This window comes from Phyllobates terribilis, unplaced genomic scaffold, assembly GCF_046119375.1.
Source record: "Phyllobates terribilis strain yellow unplaced genomic scaffold, ASM4611937v1 Scaffold_11__3_contigs__length_659146591, whole genome shotgun sequence".
Lineage (NCBI taxonomy): Eukaryota > Metazoa > Chordata > Amphibia > Anura > Dendrobatidae > Phyllobates > Phyllobates terribilis.
The window spans coordinates 381,400,036-381,412,130 of NW_027362771.1; the positions used below are offsets into that span (position 1 = coordinate 381,400,036).

Consider the following 12,095-nt stretch of genomic DNA (forward strand, 5'->3'; position numbering starts at 1 on the left):
TCTGAAGTCAGAGGATGCTGCAGTCTATGATTGGCTGCAGAGGTCAGCTGACTGAGCAGCGCATTCTTAGAAAGCTTATGATGACACTTTTCTAGTCAACTCGGACTTCCGAACAGATCAGGCATCAAAACAAAAAAAAAAACTATATCAAACAACCCCTTTTAAGGATATTTCGAATCTTCATACTTGTGATTGTAACATGTAAATTACTTTGTAAATTACCTTGCCTCTCATGTGTTACTGGCAGAATATTTTTCTATTACTGAAAATCTAACACGGTTTAATTGTCTGTAAGTATCATCTAGAGCATATGTGTCAAATTCTGTCCCGTGTGCGAAATATGGCCCGCAGAGTGGTTCTATTTTGCCCACGACACCAGAACTGCCACCCCTATGTGGAGCCCATTATACTGTATGGAGGTCTGTGTGGGGCCCATTATACTGTATGGAGGACTATGTGAGGCCGTTATACTGTATTGAGGACTGTGGGGCCATTATTCTGTATGGAAGACTATGTAGTGTCATTATACTGTATGGAGGACTATGCGGGGCCTGTTATACTGTATAGAGGACTATGTGCGGCCTGTTATACTGTATAGAGGACTATGTGGGGCCTATTATACTGTATAGAGGACTATGTGGGGCCTATTATACTGTATAGAGGACTATGTGGGGCCCATTATACTGTATAGAGGACTATGTGGAGCCCATTTTACTGTACGGAGGACTATGTGGGGCCCATTATACTGTATGGAGGACTATGTTTGAGCCCATTTTACTGTATGGAGGACTATGTGGGGCCCATTATACTGTATACTGGTTGGCCCACGACTTAGTCCAAATTTTTCATTTTGGCCCTCTGTGTGTTTCAGCTTGACATCCCTGTTATACAGTGACCCAAAAGCAACAAGAACCAGTAGCTTACCAGTCCCTCTTTGTATGAGTGTCATGGCCATATTTGATGAATTCTCCTCCAATTGTCTAGAAGAGGCGTGCACAACATTTTTTGGTCCAAGGGCCACATTGCCCAACTGAACCAATCCCAAAGGCTGCAAAAAAGTTTAAAGGGCTTCTTGCATGAATAAATCACCGGGACCACCATCAGTACATTAATAATCTCTAAGTTTTGGGGATCTTTAAGTTTTTACATAGCCATGAAGCACATTATGGATTGCTTAATGTGTATAAAATCAGAACCACCATCAGTACATGAATGCGGCGCCAGAACTTCCGTCATTTCATGAGGGCGGCTCCAGAACCACCGTCGGTACATGAATGCAGCACCAAGCTTAGTACAGTGATAAATTGTAATGTCAGGTCAACTCCATATACAATTGTATTGCGTGAACCTATAATTCCCAGTGTGTCTTTAAGGCTGTGTGCCCACTATGTGGTTTTTAAGCCTTTCCGCAGCTGCAATTCCACTGCAGAAACGCTTAAAAACGCTGGGTAGAAGGTCTGCCATGTTCCCCAATGATAATCCGCATGTTCTGTGCACATGCTGCGGAAATTTCCGCTGCAGATTATCATTGTGGAAAAATCCGCAGCGCTACCAATTCTGCGTAGTCGCGGCGTTTTCGCCGCCATTGACTTGCATTAAATCGCTTAATATCCTCATGACTACATGTGCACATGCGGATATTAAGCGATTCAATGTGCGGATGGTACCCAGGTCTGGAGAAGAGGAAACTCTCCTCCAGACCCAGGTACTATAGTACCTGTAAATTAAAATAAAAAATAAGCATTATGCTCACCTTCTGATGGCCCCCGGTCTTCATAGCGATGCGTCCTGGCTCCCCGGCAGCTCGCGATGGTCGGCCGTCGCATGACCTGTCACATGACTAAATGACGTTATGGAAGGTCCTTTTACACAACCGCGAGACACCAGGAAGACCTGACGCATTGAATAAGGAGACCGGGGGCCATCACAAGGTTAGTATAATGTTTTTTGTTTTTTTTTTAACATATTTATTCTTTTTTTTAACTAACTTGGTCACACTATATAAAATCCATGCAGTTTGCATGGATTTATATAGTGTGACCATGTGGTCAAGCGCTTTCCAAGTGATGCTAAAATCGCTTGGAAAGCGATTGACAACCCGCATGCGAAAACGCATGTGCAAAACGCTTCATTTCTGCATGTCCCTGACAGGAAAAAACGCATGTACAATCCGAATGCGTTTTTTCTGGCAGGGAGATGCAGACACGCTCAGGAAAAATCCGGAGCATTTCTGCATCGTGGGCACATAGCCTAACTCCCAGTATTCTCCTTATTATAGTTATCAGTCATCATCAGACTGCGGACCACACCAAAACCACAGTACTGATGACAGTCCATATCGCAAATATATCCAGGTACCTTATAGACGACATCTTCTCTTATTGAAGTTGTTCTCCTTCTGTTCTTCTATTTTGTCCAGACACCATGATCAGATTCCACACCCAAAGCTCATCTCTGCAGATTTCCTTTTTCTCCTTCTTCAGCAGCATTTCTTGACACGATGCCCTTAAAAATAAAAGTATAATGCTTCCACATAAATAAAAATGTATTACCTGCTCAGCTCTTGAATAAATAATTGACCCTCACCTTGTTTCCTACTTAAAATATCTCCCCCACACACTGCCCTTCTCCAAAATATCACCCCAAACTGCCCCTTTTCATATCTCACCCACAATGCCCCTCTCCATAAGATCACCTCAAACTGACACTTTCCATATCTCACCCACAATGCCTCTCTGCATAATGTCCCATCTGCCCCTAGCTATACTATGCCCCCTTTCACAAACCTCCAGTTGCCGCATAATGTGCTCCATTGCCCCCTAATGTACCGTCGCAGTAACCCTTACCTTCCTTCCACCGGCACCCTTATCTAAAATGAATGCTCATTTCCTCTTCGGCTCCTCCTGGTGTGCTTACCAGTACCCACCGCGTCCTCACCCATTCTCCGGCCCCAGCAGCAATGTGATGAGGTCAGTAGCGTGCTGATGTTGTCACGCTGCCACACGTCAGCGATGACAGGTGCTCTGCTCTATTCAAACGTATTCTTGACTTTTAGATGCGAATACATTTGACTATATGATGAAGGGAACGGTGTCTCCCGGACAGCTCCGCGGTCTGCACAACCTCCCATGGGCCATATATTGTGCAGACCTGGTCTAGAACATCACTGTAGACTGTACAATTTTTTGAAGTGCATTAACCAGTTTCTTGCTGATTATTCCTTGTGGTTTCTCTAGATTGGGCGATAAGCAATCAATAAATATTGATGGACTCAGTCCAGCAATATGAATCCAGCTAACACACTGCAACCTCAAAAAGGTTAAATTTTTTTCTTTAAAACTGTGATTTACGTTGGTTCATGAATAAGAATTTATTGTTCACACTGGTCTTGATGAGATGTGATGGAGTCAGATGCTCTTGATTCATTAAGAGGCATACATACGTCTCTTCATGAATCTGTTGTGTTGGACAAGCGGCGTACACATCGCCACAAGTCCTACTCCATTACAGTAAGATTTGTGGTATAGCGATCACTGCCACTCATCATGAATTTGATAAATGTTGGTTGCCACGACCCTATCCTACCCAGTTCCGCCCAATTTGTCGGAGCTGGGCAAAAGTAATACGAGAGTGTCAAAAGTCACCAAATTTTATCGCTGCCTCAAGTTGTGCCAAAATTTTGTGACTTTTCAAAACTTTTTACTCCATTATATACTTGCATTATAAAATACTTAGTAATGTAGATCTAATGGATATGATGTCTCTGCTTGCAGTGAAGCCTCACACATGTGCCAGTACTGGGTCTGAGGTATGGAGAGAACAGTTCAATGGGAAAACCATCACTCTGCAGCCTGGGTCACCTTGCAATGAGTTTAAAGGATACTGTGATGTGTTCATGCGATGTCGATTGGTTGATGCTGATGGACCACTAGCAAGGTTAAAGAAGGCTATCTTCAACCCAGAGCTGTACGAGAACATTGCAGAATGGATTGTGGTACGTATGAAATTAGACATACCACATTGTTTTTATTATTTTGTGCTCATTTTCTTTCCAGTTTCTAGCACTATCATGTACTTAGCTTAAAAATTGCATTTAATTGATTTACAAATTTTCCTTTCCCTCTTAATGTTTTCCTGGCGTTTTTCACTAGATGGCTTTAATAGGGGAAAGCACAACGACATTAAAGGGGTTTTCTGTATTCAGGTATTTTTATGGTCATGGGCTTGCGATAGGGAGAAAAAAAAAACCTGTTTCATTCACTCTTCTCAGGTCCAGCGATGCCTTTGTCTGTCAGGCTGCAGCAATAACATCACAACTACATTGCACATGGCTGCTGCAGACAATTTCTGTGTTGCAGCAGCTAGTGATTGTGTTGGCATGACCACTGGGCCAGTGATTGACTGACTGCAGCGGTCAAATGCACTCAATTAGTTTTGCCCTGATTCAGGTGTCAACAGAATTGGAAAACTCCTTTAAAGACGTCAGCCGCCTTTAAATCGTTAGGCAGAATTGATGTCCTTCCCTGATGTTCTCATGTTTTTTTTAGAAACTAATCGGTATAGAAATGTAAGAAGGCAAACAAAGATATGCACACTTTAAACTGTTCATGATTCACATCTGATGTATAGATTGTTATTGCCCCCGTGTATGTTCTTCTAGTGTCCTGCAGTTAAAGGGAAACTGTTACCATGAAAATGCTGTCAATATGAAAATGTTGTGATAAACATTCAATAAAAATGCTCGCTTTTGTCTTTACCCCTATACTTCTAGAATTAACTTTTATAAGAGGAAAATGTTTAATTTTAGGCTACTTTCTATCACCTACCCAATGTCTGTCATATATTAGATGGCTTCTGCCGTTGTTGTACTCCCCAGCTCTGTTAAAGGGTACCTAAACTTCCAAAATTTCAGTGCGTCAGACTCCTAGAAAGTTGGGCAGCTTTAAAATGGAAAAATCCTTTAAAACCATCGGCCGTCTTTAGATTTTTAGACAGAATTACTCGTCAATTCCTAGTTACGTATATGTAGTAATGGAGGGTATATCACAGCATATGGTCTTGGCCCAAAGTACAGTTTTATGTTACTGTGGAACGTTATATCCATTATGTTAAAGCCTTGATATTTACCTTTAGTACGGTTTTACGCACCACTGTGATGGAACCACTGAAAATCTGTGAGAGAACCAGCAAGTGTTACATTTTCCTGCAGCACCACCACCACTATTGTAAAAACACATTACATAGTTAGGCGTCATTAACATCAGTAGACTATCTGAATAATGCATGCGTCGGTTATGTCCTTCAGAGATGATGATTGCATCCCCTCTTGTCCTTAGGTAATAGATGAAGGTCCTGAATAGGGTTTCCACTGTAGAAAATGGAAAATACCCCCCCAAAAGGGTGTCAAGATTCCACCCCTCAGTGTGTCTGGGATGCAGTTACTGGCAGCTCAGCCATCCAGTAATGTGCAAGGGCGTGCTGAGATGACTGTTTTGATTGACAGCTCGGCCTGCCTATCTGAGACTGGGAGGTGCTGGGCTACCTTCAGGTGTTGCTTGTCCTAGGTGATTGCTCGGCTACTTAGCTGGCCTGCCATTCCCAGATCTCTGCCAAACGTAGATTCGGCTTTGTGTGTGGTTTGTTTCTCTGTGCCTTGTGCTTTGCTTGTGGATCTTTTTGCTGCCTGTCCTTGTTCTGACCATTCGTTTTGCCTAGCCCCTGTGTTCTGTATTCCTCCTCATATTCTGACCTCGGACCAGTTAACTGGCTACGCCTTTGTCTCTTCCCTCTGTTTCTGACGTACCCTCCTGGCTCTTGACCTCTGACTCCTTGACTACCCTGACTGAGGGCTGGTCCATGAGAAGTGACTCAGCGTCACAAAGGGCTTTTGTAAAGGGGATTATCAAGCAGGGTTCAGGGTTATTATTGCGGGTTGTTTACCTTGTGTTTTCATTTGCTTTCCTAGATCACTGTTTTTTTCTACTCCCACTGCTGTTAGTCTGTAAGCCATTTTTCTAAATCCTGACTTAAAGCCAGATTGCCAAGTATCAAACATCTGTGAGAGATGTGTACTATAATTTTTTTAACTGAAAGTTGTGTGTCCCTGAGCTGCTGTATCTAAAGCCTATTACGTTGTTTCCTTCCGCTGATTTTGTAAATCTGTTAGCGTTTGAGTAGATCTTAGAAAGTCTCTGTAGGATCTAGAGTGGGTTGTAGAAAATAAGATGGCACATTTTTAGCATCAATATAGTCATAAGTGAGCAGTAATTCAGATGAAACGTCCTCTCCTAACTCTGAGTACCGTATATTACTTACTGAAGCATACAGATTTTCTATGTACAATGTTTTCACTCTATTAAAGGGTACTTAAATTTATAAAAAAATATTGATGGGCGTCTGAGTCCTAGAAAGGTTGATGGTATGAAAATGGAAAACCCCTTTAATGCAGTCGGCGACCTTTATATTGTTGGGCAATATGACTCTTTCCTAGTCCTACAAACAATGGGAATAGGTTAAAAATCTTAGTCCTCTTCTTGGCTTCATATTCCTTTTATTCCACTGCTTTTTTTGTGCAGAATTCTACATTTAACAGTTCAAGCAAAATGGATGTGATTTCATGAAAACTCAAAAAAGATAGACGCTGCGGAGCTGTGCGTTTTTACCCTTTAGTTTTCTATGGGTGGTCTGAAAAGAAAAAAATGCAAATGTAAAAAAAAAACAATTGTTTTAAAGTACATTTCTTCAGTAAAAAAAAGCATTAAGAAAACCATTGTGTAAAATCCGTATATAAAAAGGAGGAAAACATAAAAAAAAAAAAAAAAAAAAAAAAAAAAACAGATATTGGGGTAGAGAACAATCCAGCCTGATGGGGGGGGGGGGGTCTGGTAACAGCTCTCATAGACACACAGGAACACTCTGAGCCGAGCATTAGGCTGCGTGCCCACTATGCGTTTTTCAAGCGTTTTTCCCGGAAATTTCAGCAGCGAAAACGCTTGGTAATATGTGCCCCATGGTCCCCAATGATAATCCGCATGTGCTGTGCACATGCTACGGAAATTTCCGCTACGGATTATCATTGTGGAAAAATCCACAGCATGTCCATTATTTTTGCGGAAACGCGGCGTAATTGCCGCCATTGATTTGCATTGAATCGCTTAATATCCGCATGACTACATGTGCACATGCGGATATTAAGCGATTCAATGTGTGGATGGTACCTGGGTCTGGAGAAGAGGAGACTCTCCTCCAGACCCAGGTACCATAGTAGCTGTAAAAAAAAGAATTTAAAATAAAAAATAAACCTTATACTCACCTTCTGAGGGCTCCCCGGTGGCTCGCGCTGGTGTAAAAGGACCTTCCATGATGTCATTTAGTCATGTGACAGGTCACGCGACCACTGACATCTGCGGTCGCGTGACCGGTCACATGACTAAATGACATCATGGAAGGTCCTTTTACACCAGCGCGAGCCACCGGGGAGCCATCAGAAGGTGAGTATAATGTTTTTTTTTGTTTGTTTGTTTTTTATATATATATTTTTTTAACTATTAACTTGGTCACACCATATAAATCGATGCCGGTTTCATGGATTTATAGTGTGTGACCAAGTTGTCAAGCACTTTTCCAAGTGATGCTAAAATTGCTTGGAAAAGCGCTTGATAACCCGCATGCAAAAACGCTTGACAAACGCTTCTACCTGGCAGGAAGAATGCATGTACAATCCGCATGCGTGTTTCCTGCCAGGGAGATGCAGAAAAAATCTGCAGGATTTCTGCATCATGGGCACATAGCCTTCAGGTAGGTTCACACGACCGTATAAAAAAATATCTTTCCGAGTTTCATCCAGAAAAATTACTTTGCATATTGTATAAGGATGTGTATTTTGCATTATTGGGGGGAAGATGGTGATACACGCTAAATAGATCTGATCCATCACAACACTCCATTTATCACGCAGCATAAATAATGTGATTTGTCTTTTCTCTGTGTCTCTTCCTTCAGGCACATTGGTGGGCTGTACTCCTAATGGGAATAGCATTGATAATGTTGATGGCCGGGTTTATTAAGATATGCAGTGTACATACACCAAGTAGTAATCCCAAGTTGCCTCCCCCGAAACCTCTACCAGGTAAGAATCCCACAAAAAAAGACAACCGTTTTGTTAAATCACCAATATCTCAAGATGTACAGGCTTAATGGAATTCTTCTATCGGCTTCTGTTTTGTTAAGTGTTCTAGTTGTATAATAGAAAAGCTGAATACACTGACTATATAAATTTGCATGATGTAACTTGCCATTAAACATTCTTCTCTTAGGATATGTTCCCACATTACAGAAATTCCATAATGGGTACAAACACATACATTAGAGAAATGCTGTCTGACTCTTCCCCAGCAAATGTCAGGGAAAGAAGCATTGTGCAAGTTGAATTTTAATGCCGGATACCTGCAGCCACGTCATACAATTCCAGCAGTGAAAATACAGGGTCAAAAACTCATTGTGGGAACTTAACCTTAATTGGCTGTATTTTACCTCTTTGAATATTTGCTTGAAAAAGTCCATTGGTGGCCAACACGTCACTTTGTATTTTAAAGGATGAAATAACTTATATCTTTAGAAAAAATATATATGGTTCCTTTTTCTGATACACCGTATTTTGCGGATTTTTTTTTTTTTTAAATGGTGCGCCTTATAATCCTTTTCACCTGGGGGGCAGCGGTTGTGGAGCGGGGGTCACACATACCGGAGATTGGCGGCGGAGGCAGGAGCCCTGCGATGCTGCGGACCCGTCCTCAGAAGCCAGCGGTGAGTGGAGGAAAGGTTCCCTATCCCGTACATAGCGCTGTGCTTCGGTAAAAATGGCCTCTGGAGCATGCGCAGATCGAGATCTCGGGAGACGAGATCTTGTCTCTCAAGATCTCGATCTGCGCATGCTCCGGCGGCCATTTTTACCGAAGCACAGCGCTATGTACGGGATAGGGAGCCTTTCCTCCACTCACCGCTGGCTTCTGAGGACGGGTCCGCAGCATCGCCACCCCGCTACAGTCACCACCAACCTCTGGGACCCCGATCCAACGCCGCACCCCCCAGGTAAAACCACAAGTTTGCATTATAAGACGCACACCCCTTTTCCTCCCAAATTTTTGGGGAAAAAGTGCGTCTTATAATCCGCAAAATACGGTACTTCTACAAAACCATTGTTTTGTTCCAAATGTAAGCGTGTCATTTACTATGTATTTAATGATCTGTTTTCTTTACAGGCACATTGAAGAGAAGACGACCACAACAAACACCTCAACAACCTCCACGCCAGAGACCACGGGAAACGTACCAGATGGGACACATGAGACGTTAACTGCAGTTTTTCTTTTGCCTTTGGTTCTTCCTAGTGCCTACCATGGGAAAGATTCACTCCAAAGAAATACCTACAAATCGTCACTGTTCCCCTTCTTAAAACTAAGAGTGGGATCCTGTCTTGAGGCGGCGTCAAGGACTTGCATCATATACACGGAAAAAGGAGTCCTTCAACACCTTTTATTTAACACTGTTTAACGACCAACTCTTGATGAAGAAAATAACCCGAGATTTTTAAGAAATATTCTTTTTAACTTAATGGCATAAATCTTAGAAAATCTTACCACTTGTTTTTATGCCCCTCTTCATTTTCTTCAGTTCCAATTCACTTTTAGTGAAATTGTCTTTTCTGAATCTTCGCTGAAGACAAAACCTGTCTTTTTTTCCCCTAACTGCCAACCGAGGCTAGGAAGGTAGCGGTCACTTCAGCAATGGAGAACATCTCCTGCCAATGTACATACTTTGTTATATGCAGACATGTAATTATAATGTACAAGCATAAGTCTATGTGCAATTGTAAAAAAAAAACAAACAGATAATTGCAATATGGATATGTTACTTTGTATTATAAAACTTGTTTTGGTCTTTTTTTTCAACTGTTAACGAAGACATTATTGTTCAAGTGACATACTCAGGATAACCGATTTGAATTGGTGTATAAAGGCGACTGAAAATATATCTATTTTTTTTGGGAGATGCTTTCAATAGCTGAAAGGAGTATCCATCTGCATTTTCCTTACTAAACGTCTTTGGACCAGAGGTGGTTGAAGTGCTCACACTTTTTTCTTTTTCTTCATTTTCCTACAATGAGCCTCTACAGACTTGAATGTGCTACAAGCTGACTACAGATGTATAAAATATACAACCACTCTGGACATCAGGACTATGTGTATCATGTTTGTGTTTTATTTTTTTTTCATTTTTTTTTTTTATTATTCTTTTGTCCCTGTCTGGAAATTTCAGCTAATTTGTTAGTCCCAAATCGCATGAATTTTAGATTTTGGGCATGGATTTTTAATAAAAACAAGCCTATTCTAAGATTATTAGCTCGCAAGAAAGTAGATTCTTTAGATTTGCTCATGGGCTGTGCAAGGAGGTAATGGGATTCTTCCTTACTAGTGATGAGTGCAAGTGCTCATTACTCGAGTTTGCAGAGGGTGCTCGGGTATGTACGGAGTTTCGCGGGTGCTCGAGTGACATGTTCGAGTCCCCAAGGCCGCATGTTTCATGGATGTTGGCCACAAAACATGCAGGGATTGCCTGACAAACACAGGCAATCCCCACATGTTTTGTGGTTGTCTAACATGTGGCCTCGGGAACTCGAACACGTCACTGGAGCACCTGCGATACTCTGTGCATACCCGAGCACCCTCGGCAAACTCGACTAGCACTTGCGCTCATCACTAGTTCTTACCTCGACCTATTAGTAGTGTTCTCAGCATGAAGCTGTTGAATAAGTAACCACTAATACTTGTTGAAAAAAAGTAACTTATTTTAGTAGAATTAGTTATCCATTGTCACTAGATCTCCCCCCCCCCCCCCCCCCCAAAAAAAAAAGATTTTCTCACAGTATCGGTGTCTAAAGTTAATGTGTCTGTCTCATCGTTCTAATATGGAGGAGAATGAGTATCACATTTTTCATGCATCCAGTGCTATGCATGTCTTTGTATGGGCATTACCAAGAGCCTTCTAATTTCTTTACTTCCAATGACATCTGTGGCCATGGTATTGGCAACAACATGGTTATGTTTGCGTCCGTATAGCTTTGGTCTTATTCATTTATTTCTGAGTTGGCTTTAACACTCTTATCGTTAGTAAGACTTTTATAGCAGGTTTTTTTTTTGACTGGCAGAAAGTGAGTTATTGATGAAATGAAAAGTTTACACATCCATTCTCATCTTGACATGCCAGCAAGGTATACAGAAAAAAACACAACCCAATTTCTTCCTTGTAAAATTGTACAGTGTGTGGTGTATTTTTTTTTTCCAAAAAGAAACTTACATCTTTTTTGTACAACGCTTTAGAAACAATTTTGTACAAGAAATCCCAGTCTGGTAGATAGGAGACTATAAAGAATTCTGGAACAATATATATAAAGAAATATACAAAAAAAAGGAAAAAATTATAAAAAAAAAAAAAGAAAAAGCAAATCTAGTGTAGTTTGGAAACCAATCCAATTGAATGCATTTGTTATTGAATGGATAAGTGGGTTAAAAGGATTTTGATTTTGAACATGGTGGTTTCTTAATAGCTTTGTCAATGTAATAGATCCTTAAAATGTGTCATATATTTTTTTTTTTTTTTTTATAGTTTATTTTTTTTTCCTGTGGTAAGGTTTAATGACATTGACCAGTTTTTTTTTTTTAATTGTGATTGTTTTGAAGAACAGAAATGCACTGAACCTCTCCACAGTATGTCAAGATGTGGTAAGCGAAGCAAAAGCGAAGCAAATTAAATCTAATACTACTGTCAATTTAATGTCCACTGTGTTTTATACAGTATTTTTTTTGTTCACTTTTGAAATTTTTACTAAAAATTGCAAAAAAATAAATAAAAAGTATTGTGCAAACATATGTAAAAAAAAAAAAAAAATCATCTTTTTTCCATGAAACTTGACTTAATAAATAGACTGGATTTAAAATATAAAATCATGGGTTTATTATTCTAGCAAAGGATTTTGATTATAAAATGTCCAAGTCCTGCTTTTAATTTATGTCAGCATACAGCTTTTCTATTCTATT

The 12,095-nt window shown here is 40.7% G+C and overlaps 1 protein-coding gene across 1 annotated transcript in view; it reads left to right on the forward strand.

The window, feature by feature from the left end:
* ADAM10 (ADAM metallopeptidase domain 10) overlaps positions 1-10,892 on the forward strand; it is a 158,094-nt gene extending 147,202 nt beyond the window's left edge. The window contains exons 14-16 of the mRNA XM_073652966.1: positions 3,774-3,994; positions 8,002-8,128; positions 9,261-10,892. Coding sequence (XP_073509067.1) covers positions 3,774-3,994; positions 8,002-8,128; positions 9,261-9,355 — 443 coding nt within the window. The 3' untranslated portion in view covers positions 9,356-10,892. The remainder of the gene's footprint in view (positions 1-3,773; positions 3,995-8,001; positions 8,129-9,260) is intronic.
* The last annotated feature ends 1,203 nt before the right edge of the window (positions 10,893-12,095 follow it).